The sequence below is a fragment of the Budorcas taxicolor genome, chromosome 11 (assembly GCF_023091745.1).
Source record: "Budorcas taxicolor isolate Tak-1 chromosome 11, Takin1.1, whole genome shotgun sequence".
Taxonomy (NCBI): domain Eukaryota; kingdom Metazoa; phylum Chordata; class Mammalia; order Artiodactyla; family Bovidae; genus Budorcas; species Budorcas taxicolor.
In genome coordinates, this window is record NC_068920.1 from 53,162,196 (window position 1) to 53,185,642 (window position 23,447).

The 23,447-nt window shown below is 37.3% G+C and overlaps 1 protein-coding gene across 13 annotated transcripts in view; it reads left to right on the top strand.

The window, feature by feature from the left end:
* The window catches only part of MLIP (muscular LMNA interacting protein), a 299,443-nt gene that overhangs the window by 190,017 nt on the left and 85,979 nt on the right, over positions 1 to 23,447 (top strand). For all 13 annotated transcript variants that reach the window (XM_052649081.1, XM_052649068.1, XM_052649069.1 and 10 more), the window contains 4 exons: positions 7,615 to 7,680; positions 7,765 to 7,848; positions 7,966 to 8,025; positions 17,986 to 18,030. In XM_052649081.1, coding sequence (XP_052505041.1) covers positions 7,615 to 7,680; positions 7,765 to 7,848; positions 7,966 to 8,025; positions 17,986 to 18,030 — 255 coding nt within the window. The remainder of the gene's footprint in view (positions 1 to 7,614; positions 7,681 to 7,764; positions 7,849 to 7,965; positions 8,026 to 17,985; positions 18,031 to 23,447) is intronic.

Below are 23,447 nucleotides of genomic sequence, written 5' to 3' on the forward strand. Positions count from 1 at the left end.
ATACAGTATTTTGTTTTATAGCATATAGTATAATTAATGAGGAACCAGAATCACTTTAAAAGATAATACTATTTTTTAAAGCAAACTTTTCTCCAAATTGAAATACAGGTGTCCATTCTGATTAGACCTTAAGCTCTCATTGAATCCCCCAACTGGTTTCAGCTTTAATCACCCCTTGATGAAGCCCATAATTTTCAAAAGAGTGCATTTGGTTGACAAGGGATATGAAGTATCTGGTACTTCTGTTCTATAATTTATCGTCCACATCAAACTTGAATTTATAGCTTATTCCATTTTCTATCATTTCCCCTCCATGAATGTTTAGGAGGGAAGCATTTTTAGCTTAAGCCTTAACTAAGGCTTTACAGGAAAAGATGAATGTCAGGCTTCATATTTTAATGTGTTGGCATCGAGGTCTTTGACTTAATCTCCTGCCAATAATCATCTTCTCCAAGACCGAGATGAGGATGTAATACAAGTGATTATAAAGCGGGAACAAAATAATTAGATGAATTTGCATTCGTGACTGTTCTTATTACAATATGTTCAACAATATACCAAGTTCTGTAGAGGAAATAATTTTGATATGGACATCATTTTTTATTCTTGATGTGGGTACTGTTATCCTTTTCAGAGAATGTTAAACCTCTCTCTCTTTTTGACAAATTTTTCTTATCATCTAAGTCCAATAGCAATAGGTAAAAAGTGAAACTGAAGGAAACACATTTATATTCTAAATACATGGATTATTATTTTTATTGTGCAATTGTTTTAAGGATAGGAAAGGTAAAGGAATGTTTCCTTGTAATCAAATAATATGAATATTTATTGTCTCACGGTGATTGCTATTTTTCCATGAAATAATACACTTTTTCTTTGAAAGTAGTGTATCTGTTGCCTTCTTCACAAATATCTCTCAGGATAAAATCAAGGCTACAGTTAGGTACTAATTTTTCCAACAAATGATATTACCGTGCACTTAACTCATAACCTATGTGTGTTTGAAAGAATTTTAGAGTAGATCAATTTTATAAATAGCACCTATAAACTACAGAATTATTTACATGAAGATTACAGGAAAAATTATTTCATTTCTCCTGGTGGAAGGAAACTATAAACAGCTATTTCAAAGACAATAGGGAGACCTATGCTAAAAAAATAGAAAAGTAAAGATTTGAGATATTTTGTCAATGTAAATGTTTTATTCTAAGTTGCCAGTTTAATTTTTTTAAAGGTGACTTTTTAAACTCCAATCAGATTAATCATATGTCTTTGGGTGAGACTATTTTAAGATCAATGCATGTCTTAAAAATTTAACAAAATCTGGTTACTAACTGAAGCATATGGTCTAGACTAGAGTGAGTGTCTTCATTTAGGTTGTTTCATGAAGTACATGTGTTCCCAATTTGTTCAGCAGTGGAGAAGTGCCCAGGACCCAAATCTGTACTAACTGGTTGCCCTCGGGCAGTTGTCTACCACTCAACTACTCTTTTACAATGCTTGCTAAACCATATTTAAATATACATATTGGATTTTTCTTTTTCCCTACTATAAAATGTGAGAAAATGCAGTCGTTTTTGTTAAGCATTCATTGAATGAATTAATTCAGTTTGTACCTGGGTAGGTCTCTAATAAAATTTCCAGTTTTATGTCACAGGATTTTAAGCCAAATTTTTGCTCATAGGATTATAAAAATAAAGATACCTAGTGTATGGTAGTTAGAAGTCTTCCTTTGGAGTAGAATAAGTCTCATTAACACTAATTCCATGGAAAAGATATAAAGGGCCTTCTGTTACAGGGAAAGTAAGTTGGTTTTAGACTTGGCACCTTTTAAAGAATACCATGACGGCCGCCATATTGAGTCGTTTAGTGTATCAGACACTGAGCTAAATGCTTTACTGTCTTCACAACTCAGTAAGGATTTTGATGCTCCAAGATGTCAACTGTGTTTCCAAAAGCAGCAGGGCTAGTAAGTTGCTGAAATGGACCTCAAGTGGGATCCGATTACCCCCTGGCTTTTCCCTACTCAGCATGCAACAGTGATGTCCATTAGATAATGTGAAATATTCAGCAAGAGATGATGGTTTTGGATAATTTTTTTATTACTTGCTAAAATGTGTTTAAATATTCATTAAATTAGAGCAGCAAAAGCTTTTTTTTTTTTAATGAGGAACAGTTAAAGGGAATTGGAAATAGCTTAGTTCTGACAAGACTTGAGTGAATGAGGGTTTACAGACCAGCACAATTCCTTAAGTTACTGAAAGAGAGGGGGTAAAGTACAGTGGAGGAGGTGCCGGCTGGAAATCAGAAACATCCTTCTGATATCCTTGATTAAATGAAGAAAAAGTCCAGAGTCTTTGCCATTGGGCCTTGATGAATGGATTTGAAACTAGCCGAATGATTTGCCAAAAATCCATTCTTTCTGTGTGCGAGGAACAGATATTTAACCCTCCAAAGATCTTGGGATTAAAAACACCAAGTAAATTTCCTCAATTCTTAAAATTTTTAAACAAATCACATGAAAATAATCTAGTGAAAAATATTCCTAGACCTTTAAAGAAGCTATACTTTTATAATTTAAACCCCTTTGGCTTACAGTATACATTTTCCCCCTTTCTTCAGGTCTGAAAGCTATTCTCCGACTAGAGAATCAAAATGAGATTTATTTGCCTGAGAATATCTCCAGTCTTACAAATGGTTTTGTATTAATGACTGAAAATCAAGCAAATCTCTTATGGTTAGAGGATTTTTCTACCAAATTCCTGGTCAGGTTAATAAAGTATAGCAACATTTGGGTTCTGCCTGAATTGTTTTCGGGGAGGTTTATTTTATCATTACTAAAGTACAGTACTTACCCATGAAATTTTTGAAATCCAATCCAGTTAGGAAGTCGTGGCATCACAAAAAGTTTACCAGTCCTTTTAGATAATTTTTTGTTTGAAAACAGTTTACTTTCTAATTCTACTTTGAGTGTAACTAATTCATTCTGTTTTCAGATTTTTAGCACTTAATCCTGTTTCCAAAGAGAGCAAGTTCTAATCAGTCTGCTGGTTTAACATATCTTACTTAACAGTGACTGCGGTTCCATGAGAGCTGCTCCTTTTGGACGAGGAACACCTGTTACGATGTGTAGGCATATCTCACGAAGACTTTGATTTTCAATGGTGTTCTTGGTTCTTGGCCCTTAGTTAGAAAATCATACTGAATTCAGAAACTATTTTTTTCTTAAAGTCAAAAAGAGACTACGTCTCTTTTCAAAAACTGGGCCCCAAAGTTGGTTGTGCTGAGCAAAATATAACAACTTTTAATCAGAATACTTCTAACCATTACTTAAGAATCTTGAAAAATAGGATTCAAAGTATGTTCCCTTTATGCCTTGCTTGGCTATCTTCCAATTTGGTAGAAAATATATGTTTTTATAAAACCTTTTACTGGAAAGTATTCTGAGAGAACTTCATTTAAAATGAATAAGAAACATCAATACAGTCCTGCTAAGTTGTCAAAAAGCAACCTATGGTTACACTTCATGTTAATAGAGATTTAATGTATGTTCTTTTAATACATTTTGTACCACAGTGGAATAAAAAAGTCTGCTGGAAGGAGTGGATCAAGATGCTATACTTGACAGAGAATTCAATAAAAAAATCAATTCTAGAAAATTTCAAGGCTATTTAAACTCAAAATAATCCCCCCTCCAAATTTTAATGCAATTTGAGTATTGTCTTCATTTCAAGGTTTCAGCATTGCTGATATATTAATAATATTAGTTATCCTCCTTAATTTTCCAAGCATTCTGTGTAGATAGTTTTTTTTTTTTTTCCCTTGAGTAAACATCAGTGTTTTAAGTTGTATAATAAAGGATGTGTTTGCTTAGTAAGTTCCTATGAAGTAACCAGGATAATAACCCTATTTGATTTTGGCTAAAATAATATTTGCTCATTATATTAAACTGATCACATACTCAGATCTTTGATGGTAAACAAATTTAATTGAAATGTGGGAAAATAAATTATTAGTTATTTAAAATATTCAGAGTTCAACCTCCTTCTCTAAAGCATTTTACTGAGGCATATTGAAATCATATTCTTTCTATTTTTCATTTAACTCCATTTATTTGTCAGTTTACCCTTCCAGTTCATCCTAAATATCTTTACTGAGGACCTACCATATGCTGTATCCTGAGGCTACCCCGATAGATGCCACAGTTACATAATTGTAGTAGGACAAGTGGTCCAGTAGGATAGAGATACAGTCAAAGAATAATGATGATGCAATATTTTTAAATCATGTGTGGAATGACGTGGTATCTCAAGGAGGGAGTGAAGGACTTTGCCGGGTTCAAATGCCAAAAGCCATTAAGACTTGGATTAAGATCTTTAGGGTGAGTAGGAATTTTAATTGAGCTGATGGTGGAGGAAAGATCCATCTAGGCGGAGTTAATGACGTGTGATTAGAAGGTTAACGCAAGTTCAAAAACCCAAGTCCCTTGTGGTTAAAGAGCAACATGCAAGGGAGGAGTGGGTAGAAGGTGTTGGTGGAGAGGCAAGGAAGGGCTGGGCCAGACTTTCCTCCTAAGGAGTGTGTTCCTAATTCTGATAATTAATTCCTGACTTTTTTCTTTTCTATAATTATTATCATAGAAGCCATATGTGGTGTAAAGCGTAAAACTAAGGCCCGGTATTATGTGCTTGGCATCTGGTAGAACTGGGAGGGCCTCAGATAGCTTAATTACAAGCTCTCTTCCCCATTCCGCTTCTCCAGACATGGTCCCCCAACCCTCCCTGTCAAACCAACCAGGTGCAGTGTGTACTTATTCAATCAAGGTGACCACAACCTTCTAAGGAACTAGGGACATCTCACGTGATCCTACAAAGCCTGCCTCCCACAGCCCCTGGTTGTTCACTCTTTCCTGAGCACGACTTTTCTGTGGCCCTGATGGGACACACACTCTCTTCCCCTGGGCCGTAACTACCTCTGAGTATTAAACTCTGCTTGATTTCACCTGCCCAGTGTCATGTATTCAGGGGTCTCTAGCACTGTAGAGTGGGAACCCCTTCCCCTCCCTCACCCCAACCCACAGGGTAAATAGGAAGTGGTTAGAACACCATGTCAAGGAAAAATTAAATTGTCTGAACAGCAGCAAGGAGTTGTCTTTATGATATTTTCTGTTCCCTGCTATCTATTATGCATAATTAATTTTAAGTAGGAAGGATGGAGGAGGAGAAGAAAAAAGATACTTTTGTTATGGTAGGAAAAAGGAAAGCTCAAGCATTTCTATTAAGTGACCATAGCTAGTGTTTTATATTTTATTTAATGTAAAGGAATGGATTTTGAAAAAATAGCTTCCAGACAATTTCCTCTGTGTTATTGAAATAAGGGAGCTAGCTTAACACAATAAATATTCATTTTCTCCCACGTCACAATGGAGTACAGCTCAACTTGGCGATTCAGTGTGGCTCATTGATATCATCTCTTTCCATCTCGCATTTTCAGGTATCTGAAGAAAAAAGAGAGAATGATGAAAAGTCATACCACCCTTAAGTGACTTTCATCAGAAGTTATGAATCACCTTTGCTCACATTCATTTAGGAAAAGTCAGTCACAAGCCCTAAATTCTTAAGTTCAAGGAAATGTATATCCTTGCCTGAGAAAATGAAGTAATTTGGTGAACCTTAGCCTTGTCTAGCATGATATCCAAATTAGTGCAGGGAAAAAATAAATTACAGTAAATTTAATTTATTAACTTTAATCAATTAAACAATTCAAAATATGAATAAAAATTAAATAGAAAAAGTGAGACAAAGGTAAAACAAATATATTTTAGAAACAAATGTTAGCTTATATTGAAAGATATGTTATTAGATCAGATTAAGAAATGAATTCCAGACATTCATAAAAAACACTGATTTCTAATGTTTGGATGCAGAGAGTTAGAAATAAAAAGGCAATGATATACTAAAAAGTACTAATAAAAACATTTGATTGTATCAGGCAAAATAGAGATTAAGACCCAAAGTACTGTTACAGATATGGAGAGACATTTCATAAATACAAATATTTAATTCATGAAGAAGGTATGCTTCTTCTAATTATGAAGGTAGCTAACAAAATGACTTAAACTACATTGAGCAAAATTGCTAAGATCACAAGGAGAAATTAGCAATTATGTCATATTTTATGATTTCAATTGTTAATAAGCATGCATAAGAAGGCAATAAAGCTAAACATGCATGATTTGGAAAAAAAAATGAAAAATTCTGATCTGATAGATACATACACATACACATGGAACTCTGCAGTCAACAATTAGAGAATAGATATTATGGAATATTTACATAAAACTTACCATGTCTTATACCATAAATCTCAAACTACATAAGAAATTACTATTTTGAAGAAATTCTTTGGTTCTAACTAAATAAGTAGTAATTTAAAAATTGGATGAAAAACTTATATTCCTAAAAATTAGAAAGAGAAACTACTTTTAAGTAACTCATAAGTCTAAGGAAACTTAATGGAAGTATTTAAAAAATTTGTTTATCATTGTATAATAGTGATCATATACATATCACAACTTGCAGAATGCCACAAAAAGGATTGTTTGGGGGAAAAAAGGATAAATCCAAAGACAGAGGGCTTCCCTGGTGGCTCAGAGGTTAGAGGCATCTGCCTGAAATGCGGGAGACCTGAGTTCGATCCCTGGGTCGGGAAGATCCCCTGGAGAAGGAAATGGCAACCCACTCCAGTATTCTTGCCTGGAGAATCCCATGGACGGAGGAGCCTGGTGGGCTATAGTCCATGGGGTCGCAAAGAGTCGGACACGACTGAGCGACTTCACTTTCACTTTCACTTTCACGAAGACTATAGAAAGAAGTAAATAGTGAGTCATAAGCAGAAATGACTGAAATGGAATGAGTATGCCAAAGATCAAAGCCAAAAATTAGTCCAGTTAAGAGATTAGAAATGGATAATCCTACCTGGAATTTGATTAAGAAAAAAGCAGGTAGACACAAATATTAGACATGATGAAGGAGAGAGACCAAGATGGCAACATGGATGGCTTCTGAACTCCTCTCCTCCCAGTGATAGGCTGAATGTGCAAACTGCACGTGGAGAAACTCCCCCCCGAGAGAAATCCAGAACCCAGCTGAGTGACTCCAACATCTCAGATTAATAAGAAAATACCCAGATCAAACCTGGCAGGAAAGGCTGAGATACACTCTTGCCATTAACCCTGCCCCTGGTACCGTGCCAAACAATTGGGAGGGCAACTCCAGCTCCCAGTTCCTCCCTTAGGTTTTAGGCTGAACATCGAATGTCCCAACTTTTAAGGTTCCCACCGAAAGGAAAAGCCCCTCAAATGTCTACCTTGAAAAGCCAGTGGGGTGCTGATAGGAACTACAAGCTTTCTTATATTGGAGGTACTAGTTCCACAGCAGAATGTAGACATTTGTGGGCAATGCCTCTGTGTCAGACAGTAGCTCATGAAATGATTCAAAGATTATTCTTCTTGGAAACATTGAGACATCCAGAGCTTTCTTTGAATTCAGACTTAACTCTCTGTATATTTGACTAAAAGCCTCACATGAGAACCATTTCATTTATTATCACTAGGCACTAGACGAACCAGCCAAGACGGACAGCATTTCCAAGGACAAGACCTTAGACCCAGCTCTGGAGGTAATGGCTTCAGATCTACCCCTGCTTTTGAAATACAATCCTAAAACTCTTTGCTAACCCAGTACCTGGTTTCAATTCTTCCAGTTGTGTTCCCCTGCACAGCTCAGGCAGCAAACTGAAGAGCTCTGTGCTACCATTGATAAGGTCTTACAGGATTCCTTGTCTATGGTAATGCCTTAGACTAGACCATGCAATTCAAACCTTTGCTTCGCTTCACTTCATTTCCCTCTGCTTGACTAGGCTGGATGCATCCTAAGCTTGTCCTTTTTTTTTTTTCCCCCCTAGCATTCTTCTGATTCTCCTTCAAGTTCCCTGCAGACTTTGTTGGGTTCTGACACAATGAAAGTATGTATATATGTTTAATATAATTAACTCAATCATAAGAGTTACTAGGTTAATGATTTTTTCAAAATAAAGGTCAAGGCCCAATAGTGATTTGGGAAATTAGTGGACTGCGACCAGCATTGTATTTTTTTGTGTGTGTGTTTTTTGTTTGTTTGTTGTTAGCAAACAGCATTTTAAAAATAGGATAGGGAGAGAGTCCCCTGGTGGTGCAGTAGATAAGAATCGCCTGCCAGTGCAGGGGACACAGATTTGATCCCGGATGTGGGAAGATTGCACATGCCGTGGAACAACTAAGCCCCCTGCGCTACAACCACTGAATTCATGCTCTGCAGCTCACAAGCCACAGCTGATGAGTTGGCGTGCTGCAATACTGAAGGGTGTGTGTTCTAGGACCCACAAGCCACATCTGCTGAGACTGTGTGCCTAGAGCCTGTGTGCCTAGAGCCTGTGTTTTGCAACAAAAGAAGCCACCACAATGAGAAGACCAAGCCCCACAACTAGAGTAGCTCCCACTAGCTGCAGCTAGAGAAAGCCCACATGCAGCAATGAAGACCTCAAACAGCCAAAAAAATAAATTAGAAATAAATTTTAAAAAGATAATGTGCTGATGATTATTTTAAAAATATAACAGTAAGAATAGAAACTATCCATCAGACTCTATTATTCCAACCAGTGGGTAGATATTGTTGATATTGCTTTCAATTTGTTTACATGTAGAGGTATAGGCTTGTGTGTATAGGCTGCAGTAAAATCTGTTTCTACCTCTAGGTTACATTCAAAACGGTTTGGAAGCCAAATATGAGGCTATGTTGTCATATGTTGACATTTCAAATATGGAATTGCATGTAGAGTTTGTGGCTTATTCTAATCAGAAATCATAGCTTCAGTCCTTATGTAATTCACAACTCTTAGACTTGGAAGAAATGGAAAATGAGGTAAGATCTTTCATTAGTCTAATGACTAATGAGGTGAGAGTTTTCATTAGTCTAAGAGCTTTCAGTTCAGTTCAGTTGCTCAGTCATGTCTGACTCTTTGCAACCCCATAGACTGCAGCACATCAGGCCTCCCTGTCCTTCACCAATCCCCACAGCTTGCTCAAACTCATGTCCATCAAGTTGGTGATGCCATCCAACCATCTCATCCTCTGTCATTCCCTTCTCCTCCTGCCTTCAATCTTTCCCATCTTCAGGGTCTTTTGCAATGAGTCGGTTCTTTACATCAGGTGGCCAAAGTATTGGAGCCTCAGCTTCAGAATCAGTCCTTCCAATGAATATTCAGGACTGATTTCCTTTAGGATGGACTGGTTTGATCTCCTTGCATCCAAGGGACACTCAAGAGTCTTCTCCAACACCACAGTTCAAAAGCATTAATTCTTCAACACTCAGCCTTCTTTATGGTCCAGCTCTCACATCCGTACATGGCTACTGGAAAAACCGTAGCTTTCACTAGATGGACCTTTGTCGGCAAATTAATGTCTCTGCTTTTTAATACACTGTCTAGGTTGGCCATAACTTTTCTTCCAAGGAGCAAGCGTCTCTATTTCTGGAATTCTTTTCTTTTGGTTGACTAAATTTATTTCCTTGTTCTTTGACTCAGAGAGACTGAATCCTGGATATTTTATATTATTTGAGGACTCTCTTGCCTGGAAAATCCCATGGACAGAGGAGCCTGGTGGGCTGCAGTCCATGGGGTCACTGAGAGTTGGACACGACTCAGTGACTTCACTTTCACTTTTCACTTTCATGCATTGGAGAAGGAAATGGCAACCCACTCCAGTGTTCTTGCTTGGAGAATCCCAGGGACGGTGGAGCCTGGTGGGCTGCTGTCTATGGGGTTGCACAGAGTTGGACATGACTGAAGTGACTTAGCAGCAGCAGCAAAGCATTAATTGTTATTATTAAATATTTAAATATTTCCTTATCATATAGCCATTTTCATTCATTGGGATAAAATATTACATTTCTCCAAGTTATTTTTTTGAATACTTTGTATAGATCCACTTATCCAAATTTTAAAAATGATTTTTTTTTTTTTTTGTTAATTGTTAGTTTTTTAGGCCAGTCTTATTTTGTCTCTTGGAATTAGTATAAATGCTTTTTTGCCTATTCTTTTTCTAAATTGGAATTATATTTATATATATAAAGTAGATTGCATTTATTTAAAATTTTTTAATTAGAGTATAGTTGACTTACAATGTCATGTTTAAAGTAGATTTTAAATGTATAGAATTGCCTATGATTAAAGTATTCCCAACTTCCAATTGGAATATTATAGACAAATATCCTTTAATAATGACATTGAAGCCAGGTAATTAATCATTGTCAGTATGAAGAATTATATTTTCATACAGAGGACCGTCAAATAGTTACACCTTCTCTATTTGTAATCTATTTTGTTGCATATTCTTTATATCTTTTAATCTAAAGATGAAAGTTTTGATTTGCCAGAGTTACGGAATAAGTTTTAGGTATTTTTTTTCTTTTCATTTGTTAAACAGATAAAAATACCCCATATTACATTAAATGTAACAGGGATAGGATTTAAGAAATAATGTGAGTAATCATCTATATTATTTATTTATTTAACAAATATTTAATGCTTATAAGTTAAAACTATATTATTCCAGGCGATTAAATTTAAGGCAAGTATTTTATTTAGCAAATATTTGTTAGTGACGGGCTTGGCATTGTGAGGCACCATGGTGATAAGGGTGAGTGAGGCAGAGTAGCTTGACAAGGATATTTAGTTGTTTTCTTAATTGAAGTATAGTTGATTTGCAATATTGTGTTAGTTTTTCAGGTTATAGCACAGTGATTTAGTTAATATATGTATATATATTTATATAAATGTATATATATTTATATAAATATATATATGTATAATTTACACAGATATTCTTTTTCAGATTCTTTTTCCTTATAGTTTGTTATAAAATATTGAGTATAGTAGTATTATATTGGTCTTATACAGTAGAACCTTATTTTTATCTATTTGATACATATTAATAGGAGTGTGTGTATGTTAATTCTAATCTCCTAATGTACCCCTCCCCCACCCACTTTCCCCTATAGTACCCACAACTTTGTTTTCCGTCTGTGGATCTGTTTCTGTTTTGTAAATAAATTCATTTGTATCTTTTTTTAATATGCCACTTATAAATGGTATCGTATGGTATTTGTCTTTGACTTGCTTCATTTAGTATTATAATTGCTAGGTCCATCCATGTTGTTGCAAATGGCATTGTTTCATTATCTTTTATGGCTGAGGAATATATTATTGTATATACGTACCGCACCTTGATCCGTTCCTCTGTCAATGGACATTTAGGTGCTTTCATGTCTTGACTGTTGTAAATAGGGCTGCAATGAACATTGGGTGTATGTATTTTTTCAAACTGGACTTTCCTCTGGATATATGCTCAGGAGTGGCTTGCAGGATCATATGGTAGCTCTCTTGTTAGTTTTTTAAGGAATCTCTGTAATGTTCTCCATAGTGGATGCACAAGTTTACACTCCTACCAACAGTGCAAGAGGGTCCATTTTCTCCACTCTGAGGAGTGTGCTTTGGATATAGCAGTCTGAAAGTAGGATTCAAACTGAGACCAAGATGGAGAGAAGCCAGTCATGTAAAGATCAGGGATAATAAATTTCAGGAAGAGGAGTAAGTATTTGCAGATGTCCTGACAGGAAAGAGCTCAGTGTGTGTGTGACGAAGGCCAGTGTGGCTGCAGTATGGTAAGCCCAGGGTGAACAGTGGGAAAAGAGCTGAGAAGACAGGGGTGGGGCTGGTGAGGACACTTACATGCCATGGCATGAAGTTTGAGTTCCATGGGAAAATGTGAAGATATCAAAATATGGGGGGAATAATAGGAAAGCACTGAGAAAGATCCTGATGGCTGCTGTAAGGAGGCTACCGAGGCCAGGAGGAGCAGTGATGGTGGTCTCGATGGAGTGGGTGCAGAGGAGTTGCAGAGAAGAACTAGGTGTGAAAGAGATCTTGCAGGCTTGCTTGGGTTTGGATGTGTGTAGAGAAGCAGAGGCGGAGAAGGCAATGGCAGCCCACTCCAGTACTCTTGCCTGGAAAATCCCATGGACGGAGGAGCCTGGTAGGCTGCAGTCCATGGGGTCACTGAGGGTTGGACATGACTGAGCGACTTCACATTCGCTTTTCACTTTCATGCATTGGAGAAGGAAATGGCAACCCACTCCATTGTTCTTGCCTAGAGAATCCCAGGGACGGGGGAGCCTGTTGGGCTGCCGTCTAAGGGGTCGCACAGAGTCGGACACGACTGAAGTGACTTAGCGGCAGCAGCAGAGCTGCTGGAAGAGCTCCTGGTCTCTGCATCAAGGGTAGGCAAGGAGATATAATGTGGAAGATGAAGAGGCTATGTTTGTTTGGACAGGATAAACTCAAAGTATGTGTCAAGCAGGCCTGAAGCCTGTGTATCTGGCAATGGTAGGAGGGCTTGGGAGGGGTGACTAATATTTGGATGTTGTGGGCACCCTGTATGAAGATCCCAGGAAGGAAACATGGTGGATCCAATCAAGGAGAATGGAAGTCCACTCTGAGAGCAAAGTCAGGGCAGCGTGGCAGCATGGAAGCTACGAGAGCACAGCATTCAAGAGAATGTGAACGTGGTGACAGCTGCCAAGAAGGAAGAATAAATAAGGCTTCAGTAGGGTTTATTAGATTTGACTCTGATTTTGAAACTATACTGTTGTTGCTTATGTGTTGTTCTTTCTTACCTTTGCTATTTTTCTAGCCTTTATTAGCATATACAGACCTTTTGAACTTAGTAGTGAAAGTCACTCAGTCGTGTCCGACTCTTGCGACCCCATGGACTGTAGCCCACAAGGTTCCTCTGTCCATGGGATTCTCCAGGCAAGAATACTGGAGTGGTTGCCATTTCCTTCTCCAGGGAATCTTCCCAATCCAGGAATTGAACACATGTCTTCTGCATTGCAGGCAGATTCTTTACCAACTGAACCTTTTGAACTTAAGGCTATTTTTTTTTTTTTAATTTATTTAAAATTTTTTTCAGTCAGTTCAGTCACTCAGTCGTGTCCGGCTCTTTGTGACCCCATGGACTGCAGCACGCCAGGGCTCCCTGTCCATCACCAACTCCCTCAGTTTACTTCAACTCATGTCCATTGAATCGGTGATGCCATCCAAACATCTGATCCTGTGTCATCCCCTTCTCCTCTCACCTTCAATCTTTCCCAGCATCAGAGTCTTTTCCAATGAGTCAGCTCTTCGCATCAGGTGGTCAAAGTATTGGAGTTTCAACTTCAGCATCAGTCCTTCTAATGAACATTCAGGAGTGATTTCCTTTAGGATGGACTGGTTGGATCTCTTTGCAGTCCAAGGGGCTCTCAAGAGTCTTCTCCAACACCAGAGTTCAAAAGCATCAATTCTTCTGAGCTCAGCTTTCTTTATAGTCCAACTCTCACATCCATACATGACCACTGGGAAAATCATAGCCTTGACTAGACAGATCTTTGTTGGCTTTTTATATGCTCTCTAGGTTGGTCATAACTTTTCTTCCAAGGAGTAAGTGTCTTTTTATTTCATGGTTGCAGTCACCATCTGCAGTGATTTTGGAGCCCAAAAAATAAAGTCAGCCACTGTTTCCACTCTTTCCCCATCTATTTCCCAAGAAGCGATGGGACCGGATGCCATGGTCTTTGTTTTCTGAATGTTGAGCTTTAAGCCAACTTTTTCACTCTCCTCTTTCACTTTCATTAAGAGGCTTTTTAGTTCCTCTTCACTTTCTGCCACAAGGGTGGCATCATCTGCATATCTGAGGTTATTGATATTTCTCCCGGCAATCTTGATTGCAACTTGTGCTTCATCCAGCCCAGCGTTTCTCATGATGTACTCTGCATATCAGTTAAATAAGCAGGGTGACAATATACAGCCTTGACGTACTCCTTTTCCTATTTGGAACCAGTCTGTTCCATGTCCAGTTCTAACTGTTGCTTCCTGACCTGCATGCAGGTTTCTCAAGAGACAGGTCAGGTGGCCTGGTATTCCCATCTCTTTCAGAATTTTCCACAGTTTATTGTGATCCACACAGTCAAAGGCTTTGGCATAGTCAAAAACATCTATGTTTTTCTGGAACTCTCTTGCTTTTTCAATGATCCAGTGAATGTTGGCAATTTCATCTCTTGTTCCTCTGCCTTTTCTAAAACCAGCTTGAACATCTGGATGTTCACATTTCACATATTGTTGAAGCCTGGCTTGGAGAATTTTGAGCATTACTTTACTAGCGTGTGAGATGAGTGCAGATGTGGTAGTTTGAGCATTCTTTGGCATTACCTTTCTTAGGGATTTGAATGAAAACTGACCTTTTCGAGTCCTGTGGCCACTGCTGAGTTTTCCATATTTGCTAACATATTGAGTGCAGCACTTTCACAGCATCATCTTTTAGGATTTGAAATAGCTCACCTGAAATTCTAGCACCTCCACTAGCTTTGTTCATAGTGACGCTTTCTAAGGCTCACTTGACTTCACATTCCAGGATGTCTGGCTTTAGGTGAGTGATCACACCATCGTGATTATCTGGGTCGTGAAGATCTTTTTTTTTTTTTTTTTTTAATAGTTCTTCTATGTGTTCTAGCCACCTTTTCTTAATATCTTCTGCTTCTGTTAGGTCCACACCATTTCTGTACTTTATTGTGCCCATCTTTGCATGAAATGTTCCCTTTGTATCTCTAATTTTCTTGAAGAGATCTCTAGTCTTTCCCATTCTATTGTTTTCCTCTATTTCTTTGCACTGATCACTGAGGAAGGCTTTCTTATCTCTCCTTGCTATTCTCTGGAACTCTGCATTCAAATGGGTATATCTTTCTTTTTTCCCTTTGCTTTTTGACTTCTCTCCTTTTCTCAGCTATTTGTAAGGCCTCTTTAGACAGCCATTTTGCTTTTTTGCATTTTTTTTCCCTTAGGGATTATCTTCCTCCCTGAGTCCTGTACAGTGTCACGAACCATGAAACATCCATGTTTCATCAGGCACTCTGTCTATCAGATCTAGTCCCTTAAATCTATTTCTCACTTCCATTGTATAATCATTAGGGATTTGATTTAGGTCATGTCTGAATTGTCTAGTGGTTTTCCCTACTTTTGACACTCATAAAAATCATATTTATTTTTTCTGGAACCATCCAGGAAAAAAAGAGAACAACCAGAGAAGAAAATTTTAAACCAAACCTACTTTTTCTTTTTCTAATTTAATTTTGTGTACACCTTCTTTTATTTTTTAAGTCCCTTCTTTTTTATTTTCTAAATTAAATTTAATTAATTAATTTTTTAGAGTATTGTTGCTTTACAATGATGTGTCAGTTCCTGCTGTGTGATAAGGTGAATGTTCACCGTGTATAAATATATCTGTTCTTTGAATTTTCTTCACATTTAGGACACCACATGGAAGGCTGTTCTTTTTAGTCTTGTATGAAAGCAGAGACCTGTTAAGCCCAATGTATATGTAGTTTTCCTCCATGTTTTCCTAGGTATATACTTTTTTAGTTTTTTAATTTTAATATTTTCTATTACTTTTTATCTTTGGTAGGCTCTTATTTTCTTCAAGACAACATTTTTCTGAATATCACTTTTATATTTAATCTGGAATTCTGTTGATCTGGGACCTTAAGCCATTAACAATTATTGTAATTCTTCTTATATTAGGATGAGTTCCTGCTATCTTCGTGTATATTTTCTACTTAAAATGTTTTCTTTTGGATATTTTGACATTTATTGGTTTGAAAATGTAGAAAATTTCCATTTGCATTTTTGTTACTGTTCATAATTACATGTAAATTATTAAAAACAAAATTGTGCTGATTTTCCTATCAATTTTCAGACTTACAAATGTATTTTTCCAAAGTTAAATACCACAGCATTTTCCACTTTCCAGTTATAATCAAGAGCTCTATATATGTACATATATACACACACAGTTTGTTAGTATCTTTTGGACCTCTATATTTAAATTTTAATGGTGATATTTTTCTTGGTTTATTCTTTATTTAGATACTTAATCTTTATTTAGATCCTTATTTCTGAAAGATTCATAGATTTTTCCTAAATTTCTTTTTCTTTTTTTTAACTTCTGCTGAAAAGTGTATTCAGTAAGTGTTTTTGTATTGATTCTATTGCCTGTATTCCTGAGATTAGCATTATTTTACCCTTTCTTTTAAATTATAGCTTTGCTAGATATAAAATTATAGGTCCCCCTTTCTCAACAGATTTTTGGCCTAGATTCTTTCTTGTCAACAGCATAACTTGTGAAATATTTTGTCCGCATGATATTTACTCCGCCACTACAGAGTGATCATTCACAGAGCAGCACTGTAAGCTTTTAGAATTTTGTCTTTGTGATGTTGCTGATTTTTCCTATTATGTGTCTAAGTGTTTGTGTGTTTTCTTTTATGTATCTGAGTTGATCCTCTCGTTAGCCTTTCATCTGAAGTTTTCAGTCTTGCCCTCCCCTTACATTTAGGATATTTTTAGTCATTACTTTTTCAAATGTTTCTTTCTTCCCAGGGCTCTCACTACATGATTTTGTCACTTTCATTTCTATATTCCATGTCTTAATCTTTACATGTTTTTTTTCTATTTATTGTTTCCTAATTCTTCCAAGAAGGTTCCTTGGTCTAATATTCCAGTTCAAGAATTTGTTCAGTATCTATTCTATTCTTCAGTCTTTATGTTCATTTCTTTATTGTAGCTTATATAATTCTGTTTTAAAAATCAGGTTCATTGAGGTATAATTACCCATTGTAACATTTACCCATTTAGTGTACAATTCTATGAGTTTTGACAAAGCAGATGGTTATATAACCACCGCCACATCCAAGATGTGAAACTTCCATCAAATGAGACACTTTCCATGTGCTGCTTTGTAGTGTATTTCTCCCTGCAACCCAGGTTCACTTGCATGTGAAAAAGTGAAAGTGAAAGTCGCTCAGTAGCATCCGACTCCTTACAACCCCCTGTATATTCTCTGGGACAGAATACCGGAGTGGTATTAAGTTAATCATTCAAAGTTAATATCCCTTTTCCCTTCTCCAGGGGATATTCCCAATTCAGGGATGGAACCCAGGTCTCTTTCATTGCAGGCAGATTCTTTACCAGCTGAGCCACAAGGGAAGCCCATGTATCCATAGCTAATTCTTCATTTGTATTGTAATATACTTGATGTACAAATTTATTTCATAATTTATAATGAGATGAGTTAGCTTGATTGAGAAAGTTCCTCTAGCCATGTTTTGCATCTCAAGTGGAAATTTAGGGGAAATATATAATATGATCCATCTATGCTTTTATTGTTAGTTTTTGTGAGTTTGTCACAAGGAGAGAAAGAAGCAAGATAAATTAAGATATTGAAACGACTGAGAATATGAAGCATATGTAATTGAGCTGGGAAGGCTCATTAATTTTGAAGTCTCAGTGAGGCTGAAGAAATGTGTTGGGATATTTGAGAAATGAAGATGGTAGACGGGAAGTAGAGTTCTAAAAGACAGATGTGAGAAATGAAATTTCAGAAGTTTTCCATTTTATTTGTGAAGGTGACATCTAGGAACAGTCTTGGGAGCTGAGGATTGAAACGGAGCAGATCAGGATGTTTTTGGAGTTCAACAGCTCAAAGAATTGAGGGATAGAGACTTCTGTGTGAATTCTGAAACTGCGTGAGGAACTGTTATGATCCATGAGTGAACGTCATCAATAAATAAGATATAATTTCTTCAAAACTGATTGATAACAACAATGAAGAGAATAATAAAGTGAAAGTAAAGCTTAGTAAAATAAATTTCAAAAAACAGGAGGTTTTGTATAGAAAAGATGAAGTACTGGTTAGAAAGTCTTAATAGGAAAAGAAAGGAGAACACATATCCTGCAAGTTGAATCTTTTAATATTTTTTTGATTACTTCAGTAGCATAATTGTTTTTATTTTCATACAGATGCCTACAACTCTTCCAAGAGCAGCTGGTCGAGAAACCAAATATGTAAGTCACTTTATAATTATACATACTGCTGTTGTAATGGGTGCCTGGGCATGCTTTGGAGAGAACTCAATTATACAATCATTTGAACTGAACTGGTTGAATTTTTCATAAATGGAAGAGATAGGATGGTATGATTGGCCCAGAGGTGGAAAAATCAGTTATTTCAGATAAGTATATTGACTGAATTCCTTTTTAAGTGAGGTCTTACTTATCTGATTAGTTTGGCTGAATCAAACAGAACTCCAATACCTGCCTTCTGTCTTTCTAATTATCAATGCTTAGATGGCATTTTCATTTTTGTAATGATTTATCATGCTTATTATGATAGAGTCCACTCATATACTTGAAATATTAAGATTTGTCTACTTCCAATGGGATTCCCAGTTTGGTTGATTTTGACTAGTTTGCTGCTTTCTTGCATTTAAACTTTTAACAAAGAAATCAGTCCCACTTTTGAGCAAAAATGTATTAATAATGAGCATGTAGATATAATGCCCCTCACTTGATTCAATAAGTTGTGGCGAGTTGGCTCTGAAGGTGCTAGATGCACACACGTAGCTTTACCCCATTCCTACTCTCCATTCACCAAATAACCCATCATGCAGTCAAATTCTGCATCTGACCAAACATATTCTGGTGTAAATGAGACTGTTTCCTAAGGAAGTGTTTAATATTTAGTTTAAAGCAAACCAGCAAATTATTCCTTTTAGTTTATATGTTTGAGTATCATCATCATCATTCAGAGTCAATTAGTAAATATAAATTTTGTGACCAATCTTCTTTCAGGGTATACATTTCTGCCTTCATTTGAACCTTCCCAAGGCAGATAATGAATTGAGTGAAGTTACTGAGCTTCATCACATTCAGGAAGTGATGTTTAGGGGATATGGATAGGAACACTGCTTAGAACATTATTTAGAAGTTTCACTGTTATTTTCTGTTATTCCTGGAAGTTATCTGAAGCAAATACTTTAAAAAGTGGAGGCATTTGGTGGCTATTTATTGTTGCTTTTGTTCAGTCGCCCAGTCGTGTCCGGCTCTTTGCAGACTCCATGGACTGCAGCATGCCAGGCCTCCTTGTCCCTCACCATCTCCTGAAGTTTGCCCAAATTCACGCCCAGTGTTGCTGCTTGCTCCAGAATCCTGGAAAGTCATTTAACCTGTCTGTGCCTTAAATATTTTTTAATCTATAAAATGGACTTCTCCAATGGCTCAGCAGGTAGAGAATCTGCCTGCAATGCAGGAGACATAGGAGACTCGGGTTCAGTCCCTGGGTTGGGAAGATCCCCTGGAGAAGGAAATGGTGACCCACTCCAGTGTTATTGCCTGGAAAATTCCATGGAAGAGGAGCCTGGTGGGCTACAGTCCATGGGGGTCACAAAGAGGCAGATACGACTGAATGACTAACACTTTCAAAATTGGGATACTAATGGTTGATGTAAGATTTACAATGGTTAATGGATGAAAAGTCCTTAATATAGTCCTGACACAGATATGACTCAATAAATGATTGTTCTTCCCTTTCTTCCTTTTTTCCCCTTTCGTCTATGTCTCTCGAGTTCTCTTCCTCCTCTTTATCTTGGGAAGACTGGATGCACCATGATTTACCTAGTTCTTTGATTCTTTAGTTGAATGTAAGAAAAGAAAGTCCTTAGAGATGTTTCTATACTTTCTGTGACTAAGACATTCTACAAAAGCCAGATCCAAGAAAAAAAATAGCTAGAATATTCCATACTCTCTCCTTTCTTTCTCATCTACTCTTAGTTTGCACCCAAGTCTGATTTAGGCTCATTTGAAGTAAGGATGCCTTCTTCCACCCCTCCAGGGGCTGGGTAATTTGATAGCAATGGCAATAATCCTACGGGGGCTGCTTCAGTCTCCATAGTTAGAGGCTATTTCAAATTATTCTTGTCAGTTATCTGACTTAATTAAAGGAGGTTAACATTTGCCCCAAACTTTGTGACAGCATTTGAATCATTCAAAGTTAACTGAAGTTAACTGAATCATCAAGTAGATTTAATATAGACTCAAACAAATATCAATTCTTACTCAGATACGATTCTTGACTTTGATTAAATTTGGTTTCTTGGAGAAGATTTGTTTTTTACTTTCTCCTACAAAATGACATTTGAATTGTTTGTGACACCTTAAATATGTCCATGTCTTTTGGAAGACTAGATGGGTAATTTTACAGTGGGATGCAAAAACTAGTTTCTGGTGCCATCATAGGGAAGTCACACTTGTAAATATTTGGCTTCAGTTATTCCATTTACTTTCAATTATTCCGTTTATTTCTGCTAGACCATTCAGGTATGACCTAAATCAAATCCCTTATGATTATACAGTGGAAGTGAGAAATAGAGGGACGAGATCTGATAGATAGAGTGCCTGATGAACTATGGACTGAGGTTCGTGACATTGTACAGGAGACAGGGATCAAGACCATCCCCATGGAAAAGAAATGCAAAAAAGCAAAATGGCTGTCTGGGGAGGCCTTACAAATAGCTGTGAAAAGAAGAGAAGTGAAAAGCAAAGGAGAAAAGGAAAGATACAAGCATCTGAATGCAGAGTTCGAAAGAATAGCAAGAATAGATAAGAAAGCCTTCCTCAGCAATCAATGCAAAGAAATAGAGGGAAAGAACAGAATGGGAAAGACTAGAGATCTCTTCAAGAAAATTAGAGATACCAAGGGAACATTTCATGCAAAGATGGGCTCGATAAAGGACAGAAATGCTAGGGACCTAACAGAAGCAGAAGATATTAAGAAGAGATGGCAAGAATACATAGAAGAACTGTACAAAAAAAGATCTTCATGACCCGGATAATCACGATGGTGTGATCACTCATCTAGAGCCAGACATCCTGGAATGTGAAGTCAAGTGGGCCTTGGAAAGTATCACTACGAACAAAGCTAGTGGAGGTGATGGAATTCCAGTTGAGCTGTTTCAAATCCTGAAAGATAATGCTGTGAAAGGCTGCACTCAATATGCCAGCAAATTTGGAAAACTCAGCAGTGGCCACAGGACTGGAAAAGGTCAGTTTTCATTCCAATCCCAAAGAAAGGCAATGCCAAAGAATGCTCAAACCACCACACAATTGCACTCATCTCACACACTAGTAAAGTAATGCTCAAAATTCTCCAAGCCAGGCTTCAGCAATACGTGAACCGTGAACTTTCTGATGTTCAAGCTGGTTTTAGAAAAGTCAGAGAAACCAGAGATCAAATTGCCAACATCCGCTGGATCATCAAAAAAGCGAGAGAGTTCCAGAAAAACATCTATTTCTGCTTTATTGATTATGCCAAAGTCTTTGACTGTGTGGATCACAATAAACTGAGGAAAATTCTGAAAGAGATGGGAATACCAGACCACCTGACTTGCCTCTTGAGAAGCCTATATGCAGGTCAGGAATCAACAATCCAACTGGACATGGAACAACAGACTGGTTCCCAATAGGAAAAGGAGTACATCAAGGCTGTATATTGTCCCTGCTTATTTAACTTATACACAGAGTACATCATGAGAAACGCTGGGCTGGAAGAAGCACAAGCTGGAATCAAGATTGCTGGGAGAAATATCAATAACCTCAGATATGCAGATGACACCACCCTTATGGCAGAAAGTGAAGAGGAACTCAAAAGCCTCTTGATGAAAGTGAAAGTGGAGAGTGAAAAAGTTGGCTTAAAGCTCAACATTCAGAAAACGAACAGCATGGCATCTGGTCCCATCACTTCATGGGAAATAGATGGGGAAACAGTGGAAACAGTGTTAGACTTTTTTTGGGGGGTCTCCAAAATCACTGCAGATGGTGACTGCAGCCATGAAATTAAAAGACGCTTACTGCTTGTAGAAAAGTTATGACCAACCTAGATAACATATTGAAAAGCAGAGACATTACTTTGCCATCAAAGGTCCGTCTAGTCAAGGCTATAGTTTTTCCAGTGGTCATGTATGGATGTGAGAGTTGGACTGTGAAGAAAGCTGAGTGCCGAAGAATTGATGCTTTTTCAAAAAAATAAATATATTTATTTTAATTGGAGGCTAATTACTTTAATTGGAGGCTAATATTGTATTGGTTTTGCCATACATCAACATGAATCCACCGTGGGTATACGCGTATTCCCAATCCTGAACCCCCTCCCACCTCCCTGCCTATACCACCCCTCTGGGTCATCCCAGTGCACAAGCCCCAAGCATCCAGTATTATGCATCCAACCTGGACTGGTGATTCATTTCTTATATGATATTATACAGGTTTCAGTGCCATTCTCCCAAATCATCCCACCCTCTCCCTCTCCCACAGAGTCCAAAAGACTGTTCTATACATCTGGTCTCTTTTGCTGTCTCGCATACAGGGTCATCATTACCATCTTTCTAAATTCCATATATATGCATTAGTATACTGTATTGGACTGTGGTGTTGGAGAAGAGTCTTGAGAGTCCCTTGGACTGCAAGGAGATCCAACTAATCCATTCTGAAGGAGATCAGCCCTGGGATTTCTTTGGAAGGAATGATGCTAAAGCTGAAACTCCAGTACTTTGGCCACCTCATGCGAAGAGTTGACTCATTGGAAAAGACTCTGATGCTGGGAGGGATTGTGGGCAGGAGGAGAAGGGGACGACCGAGGATGAGATGGCTGGATGGCATCACTGACTCGGTGGACATGAGTGTTAGTGAACTCCGGGAGTTGGTGATGGACAGGGAGGCCTGGCGTGCTACGATTCATGGGGTCGCAAAGAGTCGGACACGACTGAGCGGCTGAACTGAACTGATTCCATTTACTAAATGATTCTGGCAATTCTTTTCAGGAGAAAAATGAAATTTTGGAACAGAAGTCTTCCTTAGTTATAAGCCTTAATCTTATGTGAACAATTGATCTTAAATACAGTATACCCTGATTTTAAAAAAGAATGACATCGGAATATTTTCTTTTTAAAAACTTACTACATTGAAAAAAATGGAATTTCATATTGATGTATAGTTGATTTACAATGTTGTGTTAGTTTCAGGTGTACAGCAGAGTGATTTAAGCTATACACAGATCTGTTCTTTTCCAGTTTCTTTTCCCAAATAGGTTAATACAGAGTAGTGAGTAGAGTTTCCTGTGCTTTATTTTAGGTCCTTGTTGATTATCTAGTCTATATATTCTACGATATATATAATAATATAATAATTAGGAGGTTAATCGCAACCTCCTAATTTATCTCTCCCCACTGATTTTGTAATATTTTCTTCTAGAAATTCTAATATTTGTATTAACAGAGCTATAAGTGCATCATATTAAGGGTGACTTGAATAGTTTTCACTTAATTAATCTTTATGTTTTTCTCCCTTGTTCTCCCATGGAAACTCAAAAGCAAATCTGAGAATCCTACAGGTTGTAACATTTCAATATTCTACCATCTCTCTTCAAAACT